This window comes from Mus musculus, chromosome 6 (assembly GCF_000001635.26).
Source record: "Mus musculus strain C57BL/6J chromosome 6, GRCm38.p6 C57BL/6J".
Classification (NCBI taxonomy): Eukaryota; Metazoa; Chordata; class Mammalia; order Rodentia; family Muridae; genus Mus; species Mus musculus.
Genome location: NC_000072.6, coordinates 73060412 through 73087456, shown reverse-complemented (window position 1 = coordinate 73087456; position 27045 = coordinate 73060412). Strand labels below are relative to the sequence as shown.

General features: G+C 43.9%; 1 protein-coding gene across 4 annotated transcripts in view; it reads left to right on the top strand.

The window, feature by feature from the left end:
* Nucleotides 1-27045, top strand: part of Dnah6 (dynein, axonemal, heavy chain 6) — a 204625-nt gene that overhangs the window by 134771 nt on the left and 42809 nt on the right. For 3 of the 4 annotated variants that reach the window (XR_003956215.1, NM_001164669.1, XM_006506302.4), the window contains exons 50-60: nt 1230-1397; nt 2571-2806; nt 4308-4569; nt 10764-10887; nt 11598-11794; nt 12681-12884; nt 13957-14082; nt 16806-16970; nt 17982-18049; nt 19927-20107; nt 21641-21820. Coding sequence is in view for 2 of the 4 variants with exons in the window: in NM_001164669.1 (NP_001158141.1) it covers nt 1230-1397; nt 2571-2806; nt 4308-4569; nt 10764-10887; nt 11598-11794; nt 12681-12884; nt 13957-14082; nt 16806-16970; nt 17982-18049; nt 19927-20107; nt 21641-21820 (1911 nt within the window). In the remaining 2 variants the exon portion in view is untranslated. Of the gene's footprint in view, nt 1-1229; nt 1398-2570; nt 2807-4307; nt 4570-10763; nt 10888-11597; nt 11795-12680; nt 12885-13956; nt 14083-16805; nt 16971-17981; nt 18050-19926; nt 20108-21640; nt 21821-27045 lie in introns of those variants that run through there. The other variant, XR_377473.4, reaches the window with a different exon arrangement.

Here is a 27045-nt window from a genome sequence, read left to right as displayed (position 1 = left end):
CAAAGTCACAACCTGTTATGGCACCCAAAACAGGGTTTTGTGTTGCTGCTAGGGCCTCTCCATTCCTGAATATTTATATTTTCCTTCTTTCATTTATGTGTTGTTGGTCCAACAGAATGAGAACAGCACAATAGCACAGGAGTTGAGCAGAGACCTCCCCATCTCTGTAGGGTTTAACACCGACGAAACTTATCTGAAGAGCCACAGAGATGGGTTCTGAATGCTCTAACATGTGCTGCCGGTCAGCACCAAGACCAAGTGCTTCACTGTCACACACTCTTCATGCCACCCGAGCTCTGCCACTTCCATCACACACAATCTTGAGCCTGTTATGAAAGGTCTGTAAGCTTAAATAGAAGGTAACCCTAAACTGGAAAAGATACACGTCTTCAGCTCCAGCACTTGAACTATGGACCACGCAGATCAGAAGTTCAAGGCCATCCTCAGCCTTAGTACCCTTGAAGGCAAACCTGTGCTAGATGAGATCTCATACGAACAAAAATTAAATACTTTTTTTAAATTAGAAAATAAACTTTAGAAATACTTATAATTCCTCCTTGGATTGTTGTAAAATGTAAATAGGATTCTGTGACAGTTAAAATGAAACAAATACATAATACACAGTGTTCATGAAGTACTTATACTTTGGCCTGACATGTGAGCTGCCCAGAAACAGTGCCAATTAACAGGATCCAAAATTGCAACATTTTAGACAGAGTGCAAGTGGAAGCCTTTGCTACTCAGATATTTAAAACATCTTTCCCAGGTCCTAGTTTTGTAAAGGCGTGACTTGTAAGGAGTCCAACACTCACCTTTGACTTCTGCCTATTTGAAAAGATCTTTTTGACACACCTTCAAAGTAGTGTCTCCTCTTCCATCAAAAGAAATCCCTGTACTGTGTACCACCTCTGCGGTCCTAGATGTGGGTTTTCACCCCTGGAAAATGTTTAATCCCCTTCCCTCAGTGAGCCAAATGGTTCGGGGACACCCCACAGTTATAGCCGGAGGGATCAGATCCTAACACATGGTAAATAAGGAGGCCAGTTCCTAGCCTTGTGCTACCTACAAAGGTTTCCCTACTTGTAGTAGTTTACAACTTGAAGTGTTACAGATTGGCATGATGATTCTGTAGGAATAAAATTTAATGTATAAATAATGAATAATGGCAATCCTCAGTTCATAACACTGTTGTGATTTTTGTTGTTGTTGTTGTTGTTGTTGTCATTTAGGCACGAGATCGTGTAAAGAATGGTCTCACCAAGCTACTAGAAACAAATGTACTAGTAGATAAAATGAAATTAGACCTTTCGGCTTTAGAACCTGTGCTACTACAGAAATCACAAGATGTTGAAGCCCTGATGGAAAAACTAGTGGTGGACCAAGAAAGTGCTGATCAGGTATACAGTGGTATGGGAATAGTCATATGGGCCAGAAGGCTTCAACTGGAACCTCATGGATTGCACAGAATAAGTGTATGACCAAATATCTGTCAGGAAGTGACTTAAGAGAGGAAGGGTTTGTTTGCACAAACAGGTGGAGGGGGTATAGTCCATCCTGGCTTCAGTAATGTGAGGCAGTTGATCACAGTGTATTTACAATCAAGAAGCAGAGATCCATGAATACCGGTGTTCTGTGGGCTTTCTCCATTTTATTCAGTCTTAAGACCCCACAGCCCATAGGCAGTTGCAACCCATATTCAGGGTGGGTCTTATCTGCTCAGTTAAATCTTTTTGGAAACAACTTTATAGACACACTCAGAGTTGTGAGTGTGTCAAGTTGACAATCAAGATTAATCCACAGTAAGTGATCATTTTGTTATGTGTGTCATTAAAATAGATACCAGAATCAGTAATGCTATTTTTCTAGAAATTCAGTAATATTTGAAGTCGTAAACAATATCACTTGATCAAATCAGGATGGTTCTCCACCACCGAGTTGATACCACTCAGTAGCCAGAACTGAGAGTCATGAAGAAAGCAATATCTGAAATTATAAAATGGCTCCTCCTCCTAAGAAGAAACTATTGAGTTTATCACAGACATGAGATAGACAAACAGCAAAGAGGATGCAACTCCCACTCACCATGGATCTAACACAAAGGGAAAATGCACTTCATTATCCTGGCTCTTCAGATGCAAGTCAGATGTCTTGTATGTTTGGATTTTGGGATTTTTGTAGATTTTGTAATGTCTGCACACATAGGAGATATACAACACCAGACTCAAGTCTAAGCACAAGTTCATTTATATATGGTATATAAACATCTTATAGTAACTTGGTACAATCGTTTTTTTTTTTTTTTTAGCTGCCTGCACTTGACTGTGGTTGTCACATAAGATCACATGTGAAATTATCTGCTTGTGGCAGTGTTTGGTGAAACATTTAGTTTCAGATTCAGATTTTCCTTACTAAGGATGCTCCTGAGGGTCTATAGCTGCACCACCCTGAATGTGCCCAGTCTTGTCTGATCTTGGAAGCTAAGCAGAGTTGGGCCTGGTTAGTACTTTGATGGGAGACAAGGATGCTCAGCCTTAATGAGACCTCTTAAGCAACCTTGATTCTGTGGTTAGGTCCGTAATGTTGTGCAAGAAGATGAAGCAATAGCAAAGGTGAAAGCTGAAGAGACTCAAGCGATCGCTGATGATGCCCAGAGAGACCTGGAGGAGGCACTCCCCGCCCTCGAAGCTGCCAATAAAGCACTGGATTCCTTAGACAAAGCAGATATCTCTGAAATCAGAGTCTTCACAAAGCCCCCCGACTTGGTCATGACTGTGATGGAAGCCATCTCCATCCTCTTAAATGCCAAGTGAGTCACTGGATGCCTGGTGAGATTTCCCTTTCACCAGTTTTCTCCTTTCTCATATTTCCCTAATATGTATATTCATTCTGTTCTCCGACCACCTCTCTTTGGTTTGATTGGTCCATTCAACAAACGTATCCAACAAGTGTTTTATTCAGTGAATATTTTATGACAGATAGTGGAAGATATAAAACTATTGGCTATAGAATACAGGCAATTTGAGGGACAAAGAAATGTGAACCTTGGAAAAGCTTGGAGAACTACTATTTTCATGGAGAGGGAACTGGGCAGACAGGCAGTAATTTCATCATGAAGGATCATTGTGTGTATGCCAAGCACATTTCTTCTGAAATCTAGTTTTCAGATTTTCAACAATACAATCTTTTTTAATTTTTTCATGTACATCTATATTTCATATAGATATATATTCATGTATCTATTATATATACATAATATTAATTAAATAGCATATATGTGTCATATTGTTTGATCAACAGTTCCCTCTCCCTCTTTTCCTCCAAGTCCTTCCTCCCTCATCCACATTTCCTCCCTTTCTCTTCAGAAAAGCAGAGGCCTCCCATGGGTAGCAACCAGCCTTGGCATATCAAGTTGCAGAGAGACTAGGCACATCTAGAAGGCATTTTTTAAGACATCCTAGCAAGAGAATTAAAAGGTCAAAGTTAAGGCAAAGGATAAAATACAAGAATTAACAGTGTTTTTTAAATTAAAACTCTAGTTTTCATGCTGGAGAGATGACTCAAAAGTTAAGAGCACCTGCTGCTCTTCCAGGGGACTCCAGATCGGTTCCCAGCACACACACCAGCTGGGTCACACACTTCTGTAGTCCGGGTTCCAGGGGATCCCGTATATCTTTTGGCCTTCACAGCCAACTCTCTCTCTCTCTCCCTCTCTCTCTCTCTCTCTCTCTCTCTCTCTCTCTCTCACACACACACACACACACACACACACACAATCCCACAAACAGACACAAACACATCATTAAAAATAAAAATAAAATAACTCTTCTTAGAAACTACTTTCCTAGCCAGGCAGTTGTAGTGCTTGAGGCAGAGGCAGGTGGATCTCTGCGAGTATGAGGCCAGCCTGGTCTACAGAGCAAATTCCAGGACAGTCAGTCCTACACAGAGAAACCCTGTCTTAGAAAGATGGATGGATAGATAGATAGATAGATAGACAGATACATACATACATACATACATACATACATACATACATACATACATACTAAAATTAAAACTACTGTTTCTATAACATCTTACATTTCTAAAACTCTCATATTTTATTCTCTAGCAAATCTAGGATGTAGATAATAATCATCCACTTTCCTCTCTCCTCATGAATTAGTTGGGCCATTACCAGAATTACAGTGCCAAGGTTAAAACTCCCCAACTACTGGGTAATACTATAACGTTCTCACCGCCACTTACCTTGGTGTTATCCCGCTCTGGGTGGCAGTGCTGTTAGCTCACCATGGTCTGTCTTGCAGGCCCGACTGGCCAACAGCAAAGCAACTTCTTGGTGACTCTAACTTCCTAAGAAGGCTTTTAGAATACGATAAGGAGAACATAAAGCCGCAGATCCTGTTGAAGCTTCAGAAGTACATCAACAATCCTGACTTCGTGCCTGAGAAGGTGGAGAAGGTGTCCAAGGCCTGCAAATCCATGTGCATGTGGGTGAGAGCCATGGATCTGTACTCTCGGGTGGTCAAGGAAGTTGAACCAAAGAGACAGAAGCTCCGTGCTGCCCAGGTACCTCATCTAGAGCGGGACAGTTTAGAGACTGGAAGGTCATGAGCAACGGTCACTCATACTCTCTATGGGAGGCTACTGTGACTCTCTCGTGTGCAGTATGAGAGTGACTGCAGTCCTGAAAAGTGACTCATTTCTAGAAATGGCAAGCAGAGATAATTTCCCCGCAGAAATTTTCTCTCAAGTCAGCCTTTGGTAGCATAAGAAGAAGTGAATCTTGAGTAGATGCATGTCCTTAGCGTCAGGGTATAAAGGGACATGTGTCATATGTCTGCGATGCTTGTAAAGTTTCTCATAGTCTCTTACGGATCTGTGTTCCCACACCTGGTGGTGTCATCTTGGGTGTCAGAACCAATGAACGCAGGATCAGACAGGAGATCCTCAGCGTTCTTGAGAAGAACGAAGAGTGAACTGTAAGTGGAGCAGGTTACCAAAGCTATAGGTAGCAAGCAGGGATGCGTAAAACTTTTCTAGACACATCCAGAGAATAAATACTGCTCTAGCAGTATTACCCTACAGAGCCTGCCAAGGCTCTGAGTTAAGTCCTCAGCATAGTGAAGAAAGAGAACCAAGAAGAAGTGGCGGGTGGAGGGAGGGAAGAAAGAAGTCCTAGTCTAGTTCACAGCCTGACAGGAGCTAGCAGTAATTTACCATCACTGGGGGAGGGAGAGGCACTTTCCCACGGGCATGGTGCCCATGTTCTTGTAAGCAACTGTCTTAGTCAGGGTTTCTATTCCTGCACAAACATCATGACCAAGAACCAAGTTGAGGAGGAAAGGGTTTATTTGGCTTACATTTCCATGCTGCTGTTCATCACCAAAGGAAGTCAGGACTGGAACTCAAACAGGTCAGGGAGCAGGAGCTGATGCAGAAGCCATGGAGGGATGTTCTTTACTGGCTTGCCTCTCTTGGCTTGCTCAGCCTGCTCTCTTATAAAACCAAGACTACCAGCCCAGAGATGGTCCCACCCACAAGGGGCCTTTCCCCCTTGATCACTAATTGAGAAAATGCCTTACAGTTGGATCTCATGGAGGCATTTCCTCAACTGAAGCACCTTTCTCTGTGGTAACTCCAGCTGTGTCAAGTTGACACAAAACTAGCCAGTACAATTGACCCCTTGTCAACTTGACACACAAACACATCACTAGTAAGCCTCAACCCTTAATTTCTTATTCATCCCCAAGATCTAAACAACTTTAAAAGTCCCACAGTCTTTACATATTAAGAGTCAATCCCTTTAAAATGTCCAATATCTTCTAAAATCCAAAGTCTTTTTACAATTAAAAATCTCTTAACTGTGGGCTCCACTAAAATAGTTTCTTCCTTCAAGAGGGAAAATATCAGAGCACAGTCACAATCAAAAGCAAAAATCAATCTCTAACCATCCAATGTCTGGGATCCAACTCACAATCTTCTGGGCTCCTCCAAGGGCTTGGGTCACTTCTCCAGCCATGCCCTTTGTAGCACACACGTCGTCCTCTAGGCTCCAGATGCCTGGACTCCACTGCTGCTGCTGCTCTTGGTGGTCATCTCATGGTACTGGCATCTCCAAAACACTGCATGACCCCTTCAGTCCTGGGCTGTCAATTGCAACTGAGGCTGCACCTTCACCAATGCCTTCCATGGCCTCTCACAGTGCCAAGCCTCAGCTGCTCTGCGTGACCCCTTCATGCCTTCAAAACCAGTACCACCTGGGTGACCCTTACACATTACCAAGTCCCACTGCAGCAGGAGTACAACCTTGGCTATCTCTGGAACACAGCCTCTTTGTGCTTTCAGAAAACACTTCCCAGAAGATGTCACCTCAATGATGCTGGTCTCTTCTTAATCACCGCTAATTTCTTAGCTCCAGCTAACCAGCATCAATAGTCCCAGTAATGCAAAGTTTTTGCTTTGGTAGTTCTGGTATCTTGTTAATCACAGCTGATTCTTCAGCCCCAGCTAACCAGAACTACAGAATCTTCACAATCAAAACAGCAATGTCCCTGAAAAGAGTCTTTAATTTTTCCCTCTGAAATTTCACAAACCAGACCTCCATCTTCTGCAGTGTTCTCAATATTATCTTCTAAGCTCCTACACAACATCCGACAGAGCTCTTAACAACGGATGGATCTTCAAGCCCAAAGTTCCAAAGTCCTTCCACAGTCCTCCCCAAAACATGGTCAGGTTGTCACAGGAATACCCCACTCCTGGTACCAATTTGTCTTAGTCAGGGTTTCTATTCCTGCACAAACATCATGACCAAGAACCAAGTTGAGGAGGAAAGGGTTTATTCGGCTTACATTTCCATGCTGCTGTTCATCACCAAAGGAAGTCAGGACTGGAACTCAAACAGGTCAGGGAGCAGGAGCTGATGCAGAAGCCATGGAGGGATGTTCTTTACTGGCTTGCCTCTCTTGGCTTGCTCAGCCTGCTCTCTTATAAAACCAAGACTACCAGCCCAGAGATGGTCCCACCCACAAGGGGCCTTTCCCCCTTGATCACTAATTGAGAAAATGCCTTACAGTTGGATCTCATGGAGGCATTTCCTCAACTGAAGCTCCTTTCTCTGTGGTAACTCCAGCTGTGTCAAGTTGACACAAAACTAGCCAGTACAGCAACCCTAATGAAATTCATTAGGTTATTAAAAACAAAAGGCATAAAAGTGGAAGGGAGAGTAGCTAGAAATGGAGGGGAATTGGAAAGAATAGGAGGGGCACAAGTGAGAGTAATAAGACGTGAATGTGATAAATATATAGTATATACATGTGTGGAAATATTATAATGAAACCCATTATGTATAACTCATATATGTTAATAAAATTTCTTATTATTAACCTAGTTGTGGCCTGTAGGCCTTAGTTGGTAGACTTCTAATACAGAGAACTAGTTAAGAAATATTAGTTTTGTCATACATGAATATTGAATTTGTTTTATAATTTTAAATCATAATCCACTGTGGTAACTACTACATCTGTTTCTCTATTCATTTTATAATTTATTTTGTTGGCCATTGTCTTAGTTGGGGTTTCTATTTCTCTGAAAAGATACCAGGGCCAAGGCAACTCTTATAAAGGACATTTAATTGGGGCTGGCTTACAGGGTCAGAGGTTCAGTCCATTATCATCATGGCTGGAAGTATGGCAGTGTCCACATAGGCACGATGCAGGAGGAGCTGAGAGTTCTATATCTTGCTCTGAAGACAAACAGGAGAGGCTTTCAGGCATCTAGGAGGAAGGTTTCAAAGACAACCCCTACAGTGACGCACTTCCTCTAACAAGGCTACAAATCCTAAGTGTGCCTCTCCCTGGGCCAAGCATATTCAAACCACAACATTCCACTCCCTGGCTCCCATAGGCTGGTTCAAACACACAAAATTATGGGGACCATACCTAAACATAGCATAATGCAAAATATATTTAATCTAACTTTTAAAGTCCCATAGTCTATAACAGTCTCACCAATGTTAAAAGTTCAAAGTCTCTTCTGAGATTCATCAACACCTTAAATGTAATCCCTTAAGAAATCAGAATAAGAAATCAGATCACATATCTCCATCAACATGCAAGATATACATTACCATCCAAAATGTCACAGTGAGAAATTACTGGACCAAAACTCTAAACTCTAAGTTTCCATGTCTGATGTCGAAGCACTCTTCAGATCTCCAACTCCTTTCACTCTTGTTGACTGATGTTGGCAGATCTGACATTCTCTTGGGCTGATTCCACTCCCTGTTAGCAGCTTTCCTTGGCAGATATCCCATGGCTTTGACATCTCTAATGTCTTGGGGGTATCCAAGGCAACTTCAACTTTACAGCTTCTTGTTCCAGTGTCTGGAATCCACACATGATCTTCTGAGCTCTCCAAAGGGCTTCGGTCACTTCTCCAGCTTTGCCCTCTGAAGCAGTCTGGTTGACTCTACTCCACTGCTGCTGCTGTTTTCAGTGGTCATACCATGGTACTGGTATTTCCAATATGCTGGGGTCTTCTACTCCAACTGGGCTTCACCAAAAGCCTGTCATAGGCTCCCTATGTGTTGCCAAGCTTCATCATCTTTGCTTAACCCCTTCAGTCCTGGGTCATCAACTGTAACTGAGGCTGCACCCTCACCAATGGCCTTTCCTGGCCTCACACAGTGCCAAGCCTCACAGCTGCTCTCCATGACCCCTTCATGCCTTCAAAACTAACACTACCTAGGTGACTCTTACACATTACCAAGTCCAGCTGCAACACAAGGCACAACCTTGGTTATCTTTGGAACACAGCTTCTTTGTGCTCTCAGAAAACATTTCCCAAAAGATATCACCTCAGGGATGCTGGCTCTTATTGATCACTGCTAATTTCTTAGCTCCAGCTAATGAGCATCAGTTGTCCCAGTATCACCTCTCTTTCTTGCTCTAAAGCCAAAGCCACATGGCTGAAACTGCCAAGTTCTGCTACTTGCTAGGGCTGGAACATGGCACCCTTGTTCTATTACATTATCACCAGCTTTCTGTTTTGTAACTCCTTCACTAAGCTTTGCTGTCCTGGAACTTGCTATGTAGATTAACCTTGAACCCAGAGATCTGCATGGCTCTGTCTCCTCAATGCAAAGATTAAAGGCATGTATCATTGCAGCTGGACTTAAGTTTTTCTTCATCTAGAACTTGTTCTGTCCCAGGCTGGACTTGAACTCAGAGATATGCTTGCCTTTGTCTCCTGTGATTAAAGGTGTATACCAACATGCCTGAGCCAAAACTTTTCCATGGCCACTATTCCTGATCAAAATCCTGTGCCTTCCAGCCTCAAGATCTGGATCAAAAGTGTGCCCTCCATTTCTGGATTGTAGTTTATTTCAGATTAAAAGTCAAAATGAAAGCAATAACCAGGTAACAACACCTAACATGATATAACTATTCCTTGTTCAAAAGCAAACACAAACAATAAGCTTAGCTGGGTGGGATCTTGCCCTGATATCAGCACATCCTTAGTCTGTTTATCTCCTTGAACATGAGATTCAACTCCATTTCACTTTCTACTGTCCTTTATTACTTGAACCATACATTTTATATTTTTCCTTTTAAACTTCCTACCCTTGATCAAAATCCTCTTCATTAGATTAAACCAGAGAACGAAGTCTCTGCTGAACTATTTTTTGTCAAAAATGCAATTAATATAAATCTCTTTACCTTTATTTAGCCTCAGGTAGACTCTTCAGAAAATGGCAAAAAGTGGCCACATTCTTTACCAAAATATCACAATAGTCCCTAGGCTACCTACTGAAATTCTTCTCCACTGAAACTTATTAGGCCAGGTCTGCATAGTTCAAATCACCCTCAACACCAATGTCTTCTATTTTCCCACGAGGATGGCCCATTAATCCCCACTTAAAGCATTCACTGCTTTTCAATGTCCCAAAATCCGCATTCCTCCAAACAAAAGAATGCTCAGGCCTATCACAGCAATACCTCAGTCCCTGGAACCAACTTCTGCCTTAATTAGGGTTCTAGTGCTGTGAAGAGGCACCATGACTTACCAAGAGACACCAAGGCTTACTCTTATAAAGGACAATATTTAATTGGGTATAATTCACAGGTTCAGAGGTTCAGTCTGTTATCATCATGGTTAGAAGCATGTCAGTGTCCAGGTAGCCATGGTGCTGGAGGAGCTGAGAGTTCTACATCTTGTTCTGAAGGCAAACAGGAGATTCTGCATTCCAGGAAGCTAGGAGAAGGATCTCAAAGCCCACCCCTACAATGACACACTTCCTCCCACAAGGCCACACCCACTCCAACAAGGCCACACCTCCTAATAGTACCACTCCCTGTGCCAAGCATATTCAAACCACCATAGAATTGTTCTTGTTGTTACTTTGGTTGCTTGTTTCTAATCTATATTTTACTTTATGGAGAGGAGGAGAGTTCATGTATCCTAGGCTGACCTTAAACTTGCTATGTAACCAATGATGGCTCTTGCTTCTAACTACAGTTGTTGGGATTACGGCCGTGGGTGCACACCACCGTGCCTGGTTTTATGAAGCACTAGGGATCAAACCTAGGGTTTCATATATGCTACACAAGTATCCCACCAACCAAGCTACATCCTAGCTCAATCTGTGCAAGATAAAAGTCTTTGGGGACATGTTCAAATGAACATAAACCATACTTTTAATCAATTTTATACAGGGGCCAATCAAACTTTGTGCCACTCATTTAATTGCTTGCTTTTGTTAGGCTGAACTTGACGCTACAATGGCTACCCTGAAAGAAAAGCAAGCATTGCTGAAGCAAGTGGAAGATCAAATAAAGACTTTGCAAGACAAGTACGAGAAAGGAGTGAATGAGAAAGAAAGTCTGGGTAAGAGGCTTGTGTCTCATTTTGGACAGGAAAGGCCTGATTTCCAAAAGGAAGAAGAGTTTTCAGAGTCAGATCACAGCCTTTTAAAAGACTTTATTTTATTTTTAATTATGTCTATACATGAATGGGGAAATCACATGAGTGCAGATGCCCCAAAGACAGAGTGACAGGTCAGTTGTGAGCCATCTAACATGTGTGTTGGGAACCACACTCAAGTCCTTTACAGAAGCAGTAAGCACTCGCATCTGCCGAGCCATCTTTCCAGCTCCCAGATCCCAGTTTTAATGTAGCATGCTGGATGTCCTTACATTACACTGTGCTTCTTTTGTGAGCTTTCTAGGACCAGATGAGAAGAATGAAGATACTGTATAAATTCACCATCTTACATACAAAACAAAGCCTCGTTTGAACATTCACATTATAACTCAAAAGAACACATGACTTTGGTCTAGACAATAAATACAGCAGGCCTACAGAGAGCACTGTCTCCAGCAAGAACAAGGAGCACCCGGGAAGACCTTAGCATGGAAGAGGCTAGACTTGGCTCTGAAAAGTATACACATAGGGAACTAGTGTGAGCTTTTGTAGAGATGAATTGACATCATTAACTACATAACAATAGCTCCTTTGGAAACCAAAAGCAAGCCAGTCAGCACACACAATTTGGGAAATATTGACTAACCTGACCAGATGTTCTCAAAATCATCCAGCAAAGAACATGGCCCTGACCAAAGCGCGCCTGATACGTGCTGGAAAGCTAACGGCTGCATTAGGAGACGAGCAGGTTCGGTGGGAAGAAAGCATTGAGAAATTCCAGGAGGAGCTAGCAAACATCGTTGGAAACGTGTTCATAGCAGCAGCTTGCGTGGCTTATTACGGGGCTTTCACAGCCCAGTACAGGCAGCTGGTGAGTAAGATGCTATGTGTGGAGTGGTAAGATGCAAGAAGAACTGGGTGGGGTATGGGGGGCTCCTTTTCCCAGGTTTCCCAGGCAATTCACCAGGGCAGAAGTAAATATCATATTTATATACACACGCGCACACAGAGACCGTCACCTCTCCCACTGGCTGGTGACTATCTGCACCTAAGCTTCCAATAACATATTTTTCCCTTTCCTTCTTCTACATTGTAAAGCTATTCATCACTCAACACAATAACCTTGGAGACAGGAGGGATACAGAGTGGTCCCTACCTTCATCAGAAATGGCATCTAAACTTAATGTGTGTGAAGAGGTAAGACAGCACAAAGCACTTGAGGAAGGAGACAGGAAGAAGCAAAACACTGGATGAAAACACACACACGTGCATATATATATATATATATATATATATATATATATGTGTGTGTGTGTGTGTGTGTGTGTGTATGTGTGTGTGTGCATATATATATATATGCACACACACATATACATATATAGTATATATATGTATTATGTACATATATACATATACATATACATATACATATACATATACATATACATATACATATACATATACATATATATTCTGTCTACATGCACTTTCCAAAAATACCAAATTAACGGGAAAAACTGCATTGTCATTTTTTATTAAATAACTTCCTAAAAATGTTCACCTTCATGAGCAATGGAGCATAGTCTTGTAGTCACCCAGACATAGAAAGAGCTCAGGAATGGTCTGGTTCAGTGTGATTGGTCCCTTGTTGGGAGGAGGGGAAAGACAGTTCTGTGTCATGCCTGAAGTTATAGTAATGGCATGGTCTAGCCATCCTCCTGCTGCTCTTCGTCACATATAAATGGTCTTCCTTACAGCTTATAGAGTGGTGGATTGAATCCTGCCTGGCCCTGGAGATCCCCATTGACCCCTCCTTCAGTCTCATTAACATTCTTGGTGACCCCTATGAAATCCGGCAGTGGAACACAGATGGACTGCCCAGAGACTTGATATCAACTGAGAATGGCATTTTGGTTACTCAGGGGAGAAGATGGCCTTTGATGATTGATCCTCAAGATCAGGTGTGTCACAAATGCTTATGATAGAGTGGCCCTCTGCTGAATATAACATGTAAGAAAGGATTTTTAACATGATTGAAAGACCACAGGAGACTTAGATTGAGGGAGCTGAGAAGGCTTCTCCTCAGAGTCCCTCATCTTACAGAAGTATTCAGTTTTGAGAAAAATCAGAAGGGACCTGCATGAGAGCCCTTTATTCTTCATTTTGACTGATTTTGGTTAGAAGGTTGGCTACCGGCTTTCCATTTTCTACTTGGGAGCATATAAATTGTCAGAAATGCAAGATTATATATCCTTTTACCCTAAAAGTCTGAGGAATCAGGATGAAGTCAGAAATTGATGGAACTGGGCCAAGTCTGCTTCCATTTACAGATGCCTGCTATCTGACTTCCTAAATGCAAAGTGAGGATTAGAACAGAAAGCCCCTGAGAAAGTGACAGAAAGGAAGCTGACTGCCTGTCTTAGTGAGGATTTCATTGCTGTGAAGAGACCATGACCAAGGCAACTCTTAAAAAGGATATTTAACTGGGGCTGGCTTACAGTTTCAGAGATTCAGTCCATTATCATCATGATGGGAAGCAGGGCAGCATGCCGCAGACATGATGCTGGAGAAGGAGCTAAGAGGTCTACAACTTGATCCTAAGGCAACCAGGAGAAGACAGTCTTTTGCAGGCAGCCAGGAAGAGGGTCTCTCTTCCATCCTGGGTGGAGTGTGAGCATAGGACCTCAAAGGCCACCCTCACAGTGGTACACTTCCTCCAACAAGGCCACACTTCCTAACGGTGCCACTTCCTGTGGGCCAAACAAATTTAAATTACCAAACTGCAAACAACCTGGGCTTTTCCTGGGTGGCTCTTTTCTTTCTTTGTTTTAAATTTGGTCAAAAAGTGGAATCTTAAACATTGGATTTAAAAGTTTTTTCTTGGGGAGAGGATTTTTTTGTTTGTTTGCTTTGTTTGAGATGGGGTTTGTTTTTTTACATCTCCAATTTAGTTCTAGACTGAACATCTCTAAACTTGATTCAAGACACTTGCACGTTCCTGACATTTGACCTTCTCTGTGCTTTCTCACACAGGCCAATCGATGGATAAGAAACAAGGAAAGCAAGAGTGGGTTAAAGGTCATTAAGCTTACAGACACCAATTTCTTACGAATACTGGAAAATTCCATCCGACTGGGTTTACCTGTCTTACTGGAAGAGGTTCGATTTTTACTTTGCCATTTCATGTTAATCCCGAACTGTCAGATGGCTGGAATGCTGTACAGGTCACTAGACCACACCTGCACATGTGAAGGACACCATTCAAGTCCATATTCAAATGGGTCAAAACAGTGGCTACCTGAGTGGTAAACTCTCAGATGAGCTGGGACCTGTTGGCTGAAAGAATTTTTCACCCCACTGTTTTGGAGCTAAGAGTCTTTACTTACCATGCTCCTCATTCCCAAGCCTCGCTGCGGGCCTTAAAGGACGAGAAATTCAAAGCAGTAATGATAGCAGGAACCCCTGTCTACACACGTGTCATATACGAATAATGAAACACGAACTATTCTGGTAGACGTACTCATTATTTCTACTTGGGCATATGGTCAGATTAAAGAGATCAATATTAAAAATGAACCTTTTTTTTAGACAAGTCTCGTATATACAGTCTCAAACTTACTATGTAGCCCAAAGTTACCTCGAACTCTTGATCCACCTCCCTCTACCTCCTAAATTCTGGGATTACAGATATGTGTCACCAAAGCTGGGTTTTACAGTGCTAGTACTAGGACTTGGGTCTTTAGGCATGCTGGGCAAACACTCTGCCATCTGAGCTCCCCTCACATACCCCAGAGGAGTGGCTTATTGAGATAAGATGTTCTACCGTGAGACTTATCACTCAAAGACTAATGTTGCTTACATCGTTCACTCATCCCACAAACATGTAAGAACAAACTTCAAAGAGTATAGATAAGCAAAAGCACACAAACTCACTGGGAACAAAGACTGTAAACAAGTAAACAAAGGAAGGAAGGAAGTGATGGAGAGGAAGAGATCTTTCAAGCAAAAGCTTTGAAAGAATAAGCAGGGTACAGAGACAGCCAATAGGAAGGGCAGGGACACAGTACTGGTCAAGTTACATCCTCTGGCTAGAATAAGACACTACCACAAAAAGCAACCTGGGGAGGAAAGGATTTGTTTGACTTACATTTCCAAGTCACAGTCCATCACTGAGGAGGGTCAGGTAGCAACAAGAACGCTGCTTCACCAACTCCTACTTAGTTTTGTTAGAACAGCCCAGCATCACCCACCCAGGGGTGGCTGGGCCCCTCCCACATGCTCACAGGCCCCTTTGATCTAGCAAGCCCTCAGCTGAGGCTCCTCCTTCTCAGATGATTCTAGGTTTTCTCAAGTTAACAATAAAAACTAACCAGCATAGATCCTGGAGAGTGTGAAATTTAAGCTGTGATTTCTGTCTTAGCTCAACCAAGCAAGAAGGTCTCTTGAGCCAGGGGACATGGGCACCATGAATGTTGCCAATGAGCACACTTGCCTTCTCTAATTTGCCATTCTATTTTTATAAGAGAATAAGGAATAAATAAAAGCATGAGGTGTGACCATCTAAATCCTATGTAGAAGTATCTCTGATTCATCACGAAGCATGCTCAGAAATAGCACTGACCTGTGGTAACTCTGCTGCAGCCCTTTCATGGTAACAAGGACCAATAATTAATATGATGTCATCCCAAACATTTGTAGAAACCAAACAATCACGATTTGGTTCTCAGTGTCCTAACTCATTAATCTTCACTTCAACCTTACTGTTAGATGGATTGATTACTCATAGATAGCTACTATTATTATCCCATTCTTCCAGTGAAGAAACTGAGACATCAAGAAGTTGAACTATCTGCGCAGTCTTGACTGCTTAGAAAATCCAAAATGAGTTACAATCCTCCCCACTCAAGCTACCTTGCGCACCAGGGTCTCACTGCAGCCAAGCTTTGGCCAGCACAGAGAAGGTTCTAGAAGGATTCCCCAGACCCTGCTTTATGTCATGTCACAGAGGGAAATCTCCGGAAGACTTTGGCACAGTTATGTTAGCTTCAACTGTGCTCTCAACCTGTGTTTACTTTGAGACACGAGAGGTCCCAGGGACCTTCCTCTTTCACAGCAGAGGGCAAAGTTCCTTCTATAGAGTTGTGGCCCCGTGCAAGAGCAGAAGACTCTTGGAAGTCAGGCCTCCAGCCAGGGACAGAATGCTGCAGCTGGGCCTTCCCTGCTCTCCAGGGTGTGAAGTCATTATTGTGGTGCTCATTCTTAGATCCTCTGTGCATTTGCTACAGGGGTTCTGTCAGACCCTTTTCCTACCCACTTATGACTGTAAAAAACCATCTTGTCTGCTCAGCGCTTCATGTGGAGGCCAGGGAGGAGGTAGTCCACAGGTTGTAGATGCACGAAGAGGTCAGAAGTTGACTTCGGATGTCTTCCTCTTTCGATCCACACCTTGTTTTAGGAAACGGGGTCTCTCGCTGAACCGGGAGCTCCTCAATTAAGTGTACAGTCTTAAAAAAGCTCAAGGCAGACTATCAACTTGGCTACAAGGACAAGCAGAAGTTCAGTCTTTTTGAGATCAAGAGGTACCTTCAGAACAATGACTTGGCACACAGACTTACTTGTCTGCAGACAGCCGAGGAGGGGGTCACCCAGCAGTCAGGTTCCATAGCAACCTTTGCTCTGCTAGCTTAGTTCTCGTAGGGACGTGAGATCATCCTAAACAAACACCCTGCCTTCCCGTTAGGAAACACATGATCACGGAGGAAAGTACATACTCAGAGTAAATTCAGAGCCCCTAGATAACAAGTTGGTGGCAGTCATTTTCAACTCCTTGCTTTTTTTTTTTTTTTTTTTTTTTTTTTTTGCATTTTTTCCATTTTTTTAAGCTCAGAGAAGTCTTGGATCCAGCCCTGGAACCCATCCTTTTAAAGCAGACGTTCATGAGTGGCGGAAGACTGCTCATCCACCTCGGAGATTCGGACATCGATTATGACAAGAGTTTCAGGTTTTACATGACATCCAAAATGCCGAATCCTCACTACCTACCTGAGGTGCGTAGGAGCTGTTAGTCTGGAACTTTCCACCCAGCTGAGCTATATGTGCTGAGTCTCTAAGGCTTGGTGGGCTCCCACCTTCAGGGATCATCTGAGGACCTCTCCTGCTCTTCCTTTCTCCTTCTGCCACCCTCCTTTCCACTCACAGAACACACGTGCCCCACTGGGACACTTCTCAGAGCAATGACCTATCTCACAGCACTGTTCAAATGTCCATGTCTGTACTCCCAAATAAAAGTGTCGCCTATTGGAGAACTCGGTTGACTGGGAGAACTTAGAGAATCATTGGCTAGAGTCCCTGTAAGTGTCGTTAGACATGGCAGAAGGTACCGCCTTTCTCCTTCTTGCCACTAATTTATTCAAGAGAAGTCTGAATATTCTGAGAGTATACTCATAGTTTCACATAAAATGTTACAACAAAATGAAAGAGATAAAGCTCATTTCATTACAAACAAAGCTTCTTGTTAACAAAGCCATTATGTTATCATTTTATATATATATATATATACATATGTACATATATAATATACATACGTATATCATAATCACTACATATAACTGAGAGATTTTACTACCTTGATTGGTCCCCACGGATACCCTATGAATTCTTTAATAACTACCAGGAACTAAAACTTGACAGAGATGAAAGGGCTTGACCAACAGGAAAGCCCCGTGACCAACAGGAAAGCCCCGAAGGACACAGCTGGAATTCAAACCCGAGTTCTTGATTCTAAAGTGCTGCTCCTAACCTTTTCCTGGCCTTCGGCCACCATGTAGGAACCTGGGTGGAGGAAAAGTGGGAGGAGATTACCACTCCTACTAGCAGAGAAGGTCCTGTTTGAATTTTGAAAGCCATGCTATGCTTGGCATATGTGCCTAGGCATGGGCATAGTCAGACTAGGGATGCCTCTCGCTGGATAACAGGGAATCCTGTTTACATTTAAACACAAACACCTTGTTGGACCAGCCTATACTTAGACTTTCGTGTGCTTCCTGCTTCTCTTCCAGGTGTGCATTAAAGTCACCATCATCAATTTCACTGTAACTAAATCGGGTCTGGAGGATCAGTTGCTAAGGTAACCGGAACAGAGACTATGCATGGGGAGCTCGGTGGTGGTCATGGGTTTCCTAATGTTTTATTTAGAAGGGGGTTTTGAGGTTTATTTTTTATATTTAATCCTGTGTATGCATGTCTGTCTCTGTGTACATGCACTTGAGTGCAAGTACCTTCAGAGGCAAAAGATGGCATCAGACCCCTCGGAGCTGGAGTTACAGGAGGTTATTTTAACCTGAAGGTGCTGGGAAAGAAAGGAAAGCAAATAATAAATCTCATATATATACATATATATATCAGACCTTATCAAATTCACAGCTAAACAGGAGGTCTTTTTTAAATGTGAAATCAAACTCTAAACACTATCTGTAGTATTATTTTAACAATGTATTCATTGAACTTATTCCATGTCTGTGTACACATAAACATATGTCTGAAGGCTTTATTATCATCCTTTATGTATATCATGTTATATATTTATATCTATTATTATGTACAGTGCTTTACTACCCTATTACATGCTATCCACTATGTGTATCCATGTGTTGGGAGCACCTGCACTTCAGCACTCAGAGGACAGGCACAGGAGTTAGTGCTTTCCCTCCACCGCAGGGGACTCAGGGATTGAACTCAAATCTCCATGCTCAGCAGCAGGCACTGGTAACTACTGAGCCATCACAATGACCCATGCAGAGGGAGAACCGCAGAAGGATGCTTCTCAGAGCATGCCTCCCTCTAAGGAGGGCACTGGATGTGGAGACAGAGCTGACAAAATAGAGCTTGTGTCTTTTCATCTTTTGCTTTGCTATAAGAATAAATTCACTTATGATTTACGCAGAAGAATCGCCTCTTTGAGGTGATAAGGTTTCCTAATCTCCCGAGTCAGTATTTTTTCAATCCTGTGTAGAATGTTCCTATTTCCAGCTTGGTGTAGGTGAGCTTTAGTGAATGGCATTGACCAACTAAGCTGGTAAACTGGTTCCCTCCAAACAAGTCAGTGCTGTGAAAACAATGGTGGACACCAGACCTCAAACACACGGATTGGGAACCAGAGCTGCATTTACAACTGGGCAGACACAGTCCATAAAGTCCTGGATGGGCAAGCAGCAGGACCTGAATTCAGTTTTCCTATTTATTTACTACTAGTGGGGAGTGTTACATCCACGGGCCATGGAGCATGCGAGGAAGTCTGAGAACCACCTGTCAGAGTTAGGAGTCTCTCTTCCCTGTGTGGGATCCAGGAGTTGAGCTCGGGTCATCAGCTCTGGTACGGAGTACCTTTACCTGCTGAGCCATCTCTGGGGCCCCTGGGACCTCAGTTAGTTCCCTGATCTCACATAAAAAGCCATGTGTGTATCCCATGCTTGTAATCCCAGTGCTGGGGAGGTAGAGGTAAGCAGATGCCGGGAGATCTTCAGTCAGCCAGCCTAGCCTTGTAGCTGAGCTCCAGGCTAACAAAGCCAGTCTCAAAATAAGTTGGGTAGCATTGCTGAGGAAGACTACCATTATCTGGCCTCCATCTGCGCACACATACACACACACACACATTCACACGTCCACAAACTCATGCACACACACGCAGGTACACATACACACAGGTACACATGTGCACACACAGACGAAACACACAGATACACACACTCACACAGACACATGCACGCACACAGTCCCTATAAATAAGTACATATAAACGTAAGTAAACGATCGGCTGTCGTCCCAAAGTTACTGTGCTCTCAGATTTCAGATTCAGCTACATAGCACTCACAGTGCTGGCTTACAGAATACTCAGGGGCAGGGGTTGGGGTGGGGGTGGGGGTATAGTCACGCACAGGGCAGGACACAGCAGTGACTTAGGGGACCTGAGAAGTTGTGATCCACGCCTTTCAACTTCGGCTCTAGTGACGTTGTGCGACTTGAAAAGCCTGAGTTGGAGGAACAGAGGATCCAGCTAATCGTGAGGATCAACAGCGATAAAAACCAGCTGAAATCTATCGAAGACAAAATCCTGAAACTGCTCTTTACATCTGAAGGGAATATTCTGGATAACGAAGAACTTATTGATACACTCCAGGACTCAAAGGCAAGTGGCATAGTCTTAGTGTTTACAATCAATTCATGACAGTATAGGCCTGTCCCAGAACTCGAGAAGCTGAAGCAGGAGGATTTAAAAAAAAAAAAAAAAAAAAAAAAAAGCATGCTAACCTGGACTATAGCAAATTGCAGAGGAGCATAGGTTATGCAGAGAAACTCAGTGTCAAAACAACAAATGTGTGTGGCTTTAAAAGCCATACTTTGGGGGCTGGATGACACCCTGATGGCTCTGTGATTAAGAGCACTGGCCGCTCTTCCAAAGGACCCACATGGTGAGTAATAACCATCTGTAACTGTTGTTCCAGAAGAGCCAGCTCCTCTTCTGGCATCTGCCAGCACTGCACACAGGTGGTGCACAGACATACATGCAAGCAAAACACCCGTGTACATAAAATAAAAAAATTTACTAAGTCATAGCTTCAGGATCTGAGGGTTCTGTATGGGCGTTGAAGCAAGAGTGGGCCACCTGTAAGTCGCCAAGAACACACATAGACTATTAGGCCTCATCATCAACAAAAGAAGAGCACAGAAACTGTACAACACTGACAGTCTAGTCTATTCAACATTTAAACAAAAGCTGTGTAGAAGGACAAGATACAAGTGGAAAGCTATTGTCATCTCCTCCAGGAAGTCTGCCTGGTGGTTCCAAGTAGAATCAGTCTCCCTCCTCCCTCCTCCTTCTCCTCCCTCCTCCCTCCTCCTTCTCCTCCTCCTCCTCCTCCTTCACCTCCTCCTCCTCCTCCTCCTCCTCCTCCACCACCTCCTCCTCCCAAGCCTCTATCACAGCCCCTGTTACTGATTACCTCAGGTCAGAGCTGAAGGGTGCATGTCTTACCCTTCATTAGGGAGGTGAGTCGAGGGCAGTGGGGAGCTGAGTAGCTCATCCTCTCTCTCTTCTCTCAGCATTAGGCATGGCGGTCACACCCCAGTGGTGTCCAGTAGAAACCTATGGATGGCACCGTGAAGTTTCACGTTAAGTGTGTGATCCTGGAGCGATTTATCTCATAAGCTTAAAGCATGGTTTCAGAAGTGTGTCCAAGTAGCGCAGCCCATAATGTGATTCTCATTGATTCAGACAGACAGAGTGCTTTACCAGAAGGGAAAAAAAAATACCAACAAAACTGACCTTTGAGCCTTTGACTAGACAAGAGCCCATGTCATGGTCTTTATATTTGGTTGATATTAAAAATTACATACTGGCCTGAGGATGCAGTCCGGTGGTGAGCACCGAGTCTCTGCACTCTGAACACTCAACCTCTGAGCTCCACCCCAGGCCCTCCTCTTGACTACTGACACCATCCACTGTCCTTCCCACTTTCCTAATGCCGAGGAGCCAGTGTCAGCTTAGAAGAAGGTCACTGGATCCAGAGCCCCTTTCACCGCTCCTTTACCTCAGCGCCCCCTTACTACAATGGAGAACTCACTCCATCCGTGTTTCTTTTCTAGACTGGGCTGGATGCATCCCAATTCCCCACTGTTTTCCAGAGGCAGATCCCTAAGAGCACGTTGTGTATTTATTCAGATCACTTCGGGTGCCATTAAAACCAGGCTGAAGGAAGCAGAGTCCACAGAGCTGATGATCAACATAGCTCGAGAGAGGTACCGCCCGGTGGCCACTCAGGGCTCCGTGATGTACTTCGTCATAGCCAGCCTCTCGGAAATCGACCCCATGTATCAGTATTCACTGAAATATTTTAAACAGGTAAGTTACTGCCGCAGCTTCCCTTTGAACCCTGCTGGGTTATTTCATGCCATGAGTGGAGTTTGGGGGTAAAAATCCTCCAGGACCTTGGATGCAGGCAGGCAGAGTTCAAGAGTGGCCCTATCTACAGATTACCTAAGGAGTCCCGTGCTCATTGTATGCAGAGCAGTCTGTGGAGGAAGGGCAGGGCTGAGCTTGGCAAGGCTCATTTTCTCTCTGCTCCCTCAACCAACTAGCTAGCTTGCTTGCTTTCCCTCTGGTCTGCCTGCCTGCCTTTTGTTATAAGATGCCTTTTAAGGCAACACTTCTCAACCTGTGGGGACTGAACAGCCCTTTCACAGGAGTCGAGTATCAGATATCCTGCATATTAGACATTTACATTGCATTTCATAACAATAGCAAAACTACGGCAATGAAAATAATTTTATGATTGGAGGGTCACCACAACATGAGGAACTATATGAAAGGGTCACAGCATTAGGAAGGTTGAAACCCACTTTAGGGCTTAGGGAGATGGGGCAATAGTTAAAGTGTTTTCTGCTCAAGAAAGTGCCAGGTGGACAGAGCCAGGGGATCCCCAGAGCAACCTGGCTAGCAACATTAGCTACACAGATGAGCACTGGGTTTGACGGAGAGACCCTGTCGGAAGAAGTAAGACAGAAGAGTGAAGATGAGTTCCTACATCAACATCAGGTCTCCTCTTCCATGTTCACACATATGCAAAGCATGCATAAATGCCCACATGCATAAACATCACACACAGCACACACACAACACACACACACAAGAATCTCTCTGTACTTTATGCTGGCTGTTTCTGCTCTGCAGTAGGCTTGGTAGTGTGGCACCAGCCTTAGCAGAGCTGGTTCCTGTGTCTTCCCCAAGCCCTGCCCAGAACGTCTTCCCTGAAGACTGTGGCTCAGAGGCCTCTCTTTCCGACACTCCTTTTCTCTCTCACTGTCCGACTGTGAGACATCCCAGTTTTATCTCAGTCTCTCTTGCCTCACATTCACACCTCTCTCCTCAGGAAGACTTGATGTCTCACCTTCTTTACAGCCATGCTCAGTCTCCACCATGAGCTCAGAGTATCTATTCTGAGTCCTGCCACTTCAGCAAACTCTGGTGGGATCACTGAAGACTTCAGGGAGACAGAACGCTCGTCCCATGGGTGCCTCGCTAGCCCAAACTTCCGCTTCCCTGCTCTTCCTGTCATGTCTATGTCGAAAATTTTTAATTTTAGCTAAAAATATTTTAAGTACTAGGTGAAATATATGCAATCTGCAGTCTATGTACAAAAGCTTGGAAGGCAAAGAAAGTTAAAAAAAAAAGAAAGAAAAGAAAGAAAAATGTTATAATGCCCCTAGTCCCCCACACATGTAGCAGATATGCACTTCAATCTATATGTGGGTTCCCCAACAACTGGAACGGAGGCTAAAGCTGTCCCCTGTCTGTGGAATATGCTCCCCTAATAGGGCTGCCCTGTTGGACCTCAGGTGAGAGAGAATGGTCCTAGCCTGCAGAAACTTGATGTGTTGTGGGGATGGGGGTGGGGTGCCACCCTCTCAGAGGAAAAGGAGAGGGAGGACTGGAGAGGGACTAGGTGAAGGGGGACCCAAAAGGAGAGGGCAGCAATCGGGATGTAAAGTGAATACATAATTTAAAAAAAAAAAAAAGAAATACTATTGTGCATAACAAGTTAAGGTTTATAATATGTTAAGGGATTCTTATAGATAGTAAAAAGATTACCATAGAGAGGCAACTTAGCGTATCCATAGTCTCCCAGTTTCCTGTGTCTTTTGTTTTTATAGCCAAGGCAGTTAAACACTTATTCATTTAAGCAGGAATCCACCAGGCGAGTACAATTTTGTTATTTACAGTCTTCAGGGATTGTCTTAGATAGACTTGACCCTCCCGCCTGTCTGCTACTCTGTGCTCTCCAAGTACAGTATCCACCCCTCTCCATTTTCTTCCCCCTCCTTTCCCAGCACTCAGAGCGCGTACTTTCTATGCAGAGTAATGCCACTTTTCTAATCCTCCATGTTCCCACCTATGATATAGCAACAAAGGCCTCCTCCTCCTCTGTGGGTCACAGTGGAGAACTACAAACACTCCTGACTCCTCGGGACACACTAGGGACACACTAGCAAGAAACTGGTCACACTCCTGCTGCCCAGACCCACTGATTCCTTTGGGCTGATAGCACTCTCTCCAGTATCTACAGCACTGTGATTTCCAGCCACAAGGCCATCTCCTCCAGGAAGGCCTGCCGCACACCTACCTGAGCAAGCTCTACTCCCACGGCTGGGTTACCAACCACTCTAAGAAGTGGATCTAGTATCTCAAGGAAATAAGCACAGGATGCAAAGTGCTTGAGCCAGGCAAAGGTTTACATTAGAAGAGCACATAGCTGGGCCCAGTCAAGCAAGCAAGCAAGCACACCGGCAGGAGTCCTGCTGGGATTTGATCCCTAACTCAAAGGGGTCCTGTTCTCACTTGGAGCTGTCCAGTTCTCACTCCAATAGCTAATTTAAAGTGTCACCTGTGAGAAGCAGAATGCAATTTGGAGCAGAAAGTGCATCCTTGAGCACGCAGTTTGACTTCACTAAGGGCTAACTCTGGAAGAATTTAAATTTCTTCCAGGAGATTCTTTATAAGCTTTTTGTTTTGGTTTTGTTTGTTTTTTTAAAGGAATTTTATTTTATTCTTTAGTAGAAGGAAAAAAAAGCAGTATATTTTGTTTATAATCCCTCCCTCTTTTGTAATACATTTTTTATTTTCTTCAAATTATCATTGTCTGGCTTTCCTGGCTTACGGTATTCATCGGGGACACACAGTAAGATGTGGGAAGTCTCTTACTGCTGTTTCAGACAGTGGTCGGCCTAACCCCCATGCACATAGGATCATACAGCATCCGACTGTGTTCACAGTCAGTGGCCATCTTGCTACAAGAAAATGGGGATTTTTCAAGAAGGTATCTCCCCCGAAGCAAAGGTACAGAGAACCCAGGTGGGAATGCCTGGACAAGGGTTATGAACATGAGCTGGATTGGTCTGAATGGCCACTGTCATTCCCACCAGGGCCCCACAGCAGTTGGAATTGCAGGAGAGAAGGCTACCCCATTGGAAACTAACAAGCAAGAGCCTGTTGTTTAGAGGGCCTGGGTTCTCTTTCTGCAGTGCACTTGCCTAAGCCTCCTTTAAGAGTCCTGTGCACTGGGTTTACCCCTCAATTCCTGCAGCACAGATTTGGGCTCTCCAGTCTCAGGTCCCTTCTGGTTGTTGTTGTTGTGTTGTAGTTGTTGTTGTTGTTAGCAGATATAAAGCCAAGCGAGGATTTTTAACTCCTTTAATACCACCTAAATGACTCAGACGATACCTTTCTTGTCCCTGTTGCTTGGGAAATTCATGCTTTTCAAAGGCTAAAATCTCCTTCCAGAAATAAATGTGTGAGCGCTGGACAATTCAGCAGTCAAGAGGACTTGCTGTGCTGACATCCACAGGCAGCTCAGAGCTGTCCATAACTCCAGTTCCAAGGATATAGTGCCCGCTCCCGGCCTCCACAGGCTCCAGGCATGTTTGTGGTGCCCATAGAACATGCAGGCATGCATAAATTTAAAATGCATACATGTATACATACGGACAGATGTGGCGCTGGGGAGATGGCTCAGTGGTTAAGAGCACTGGCTGCTCTTCTAGAGGACCCAGGTTCAGCACCCAGAATTTGACACCTTCTTCTGACCTCTGTGGGGAAAGAAAAAGATACACATACATACATAAAAGAAATTAAATAAATAAATAAATAAATAAATAAATAAAGGAATGTGAGGATGCTCTAAAAACACCTGAGATGAGGCAAAGAGAGAGAGGGGGAGAGGAAGAGGGAGAAGGACAGAGGAGAGGGAGGGGAGGAAGAGGGTCAAATCCTGAAAGGTTTATGCTTTGAAAGAAAGTCAGGATCCCACAATATATTTGCAGACAACAGCCTAAGAGAGGACAGTGTCCACTGCCTTAGTTACTTCTCTGTCGCTGTGACCAAACACCATGACCAAGGCATCTTACAAAAGAGAGCATTTAAGGGTGCTTTGCGGTTTCCGAGCAAGTGTCCATGACCATTGTGGCAGCAGGTAGTCAGACAGGGCCCTGGAGGAGTGGCTGAGAACTTACATCAAGCACAAGGCAGAGAAAGAACTGCCTGGGAAGGGGAGAACTTTTGAAACACCCACGCCTCCTAATCCTTCCCATTAGCCAGACGTAAATTCATTTCACACTAAAATCCTTTAGGGTGCTCTACAATTTAATGTTTTATTTTTGGCACCAAAGACACTACATTTCCCTGAGCTCTCACCCGTCGGTGCAACTTCCCAGGCTTTTAAAGAAAACTCACTGTCTGGGGCACAAGGCTCAGTGGTAAGAGTGTTTATCCTAGCATGTGTGAGACCTGAGGTTCAGTACCCCCCACCAACAAAAAAAGTCCTATCTCCCATTACTGCTAGGCACGGTGGAGCACACTATAGTCATATAGTGAGAGAGGCTTCACTTGGGAGAGGCTGAGACAGAAGACATTTGAGCTTAAGGACAGCTTGTACTACCTAGTAAGCTCGAGGCAAGCCTGGACTGTGTTAGCCTGAGCCTGTCTCAGGAAGTCTGGGACTGAAGAGAGCTTGGAAGTAGAGCTCTTGCCCACACGTCAAGGTTCCATCCCCAGCACTGAAAGAACACTAACTCAAAGTGGCCTCCTCTTGCCTTGTGAGGGCATCAAAATAACCATGCTAGTAATTCACCAACCAGAATGACAAGGGGCTATCACAGTTGTCTACAATAGCACTGTTCTTGCCCTAAGCCCTGCTAACCAGGGAGCACGTGGACCTGGCTCAGATGTCACCAGAAATGCATAGGGCCATCTCCAACCTCCCATCCCTCGTCCTGAAGCACCACCATCTCCACTGCCTTCCCAGTAGAATGGGACATCTTTGAGCATGGGAGCTACTTTCACAACCTCCAGACAGGAAGTAGGATGGGAGGCTCCTTTAAAGTCAGCCTCCTGGGCCGACAGGATGACTGAACAGGTAGAGAGTTTACAGTGTGAGTTGTTGATGTGAAGGAAGCTGCTGCCGAATTCCGTGTTATGAGCATCATTAAGAGTCTGTCTTTGGTCCATTTCTTTAAAGTGAGGTGGGGGTGGTGCCGAAGACGAATCTCACACACTGCGTTGAGATCTAGATTTGT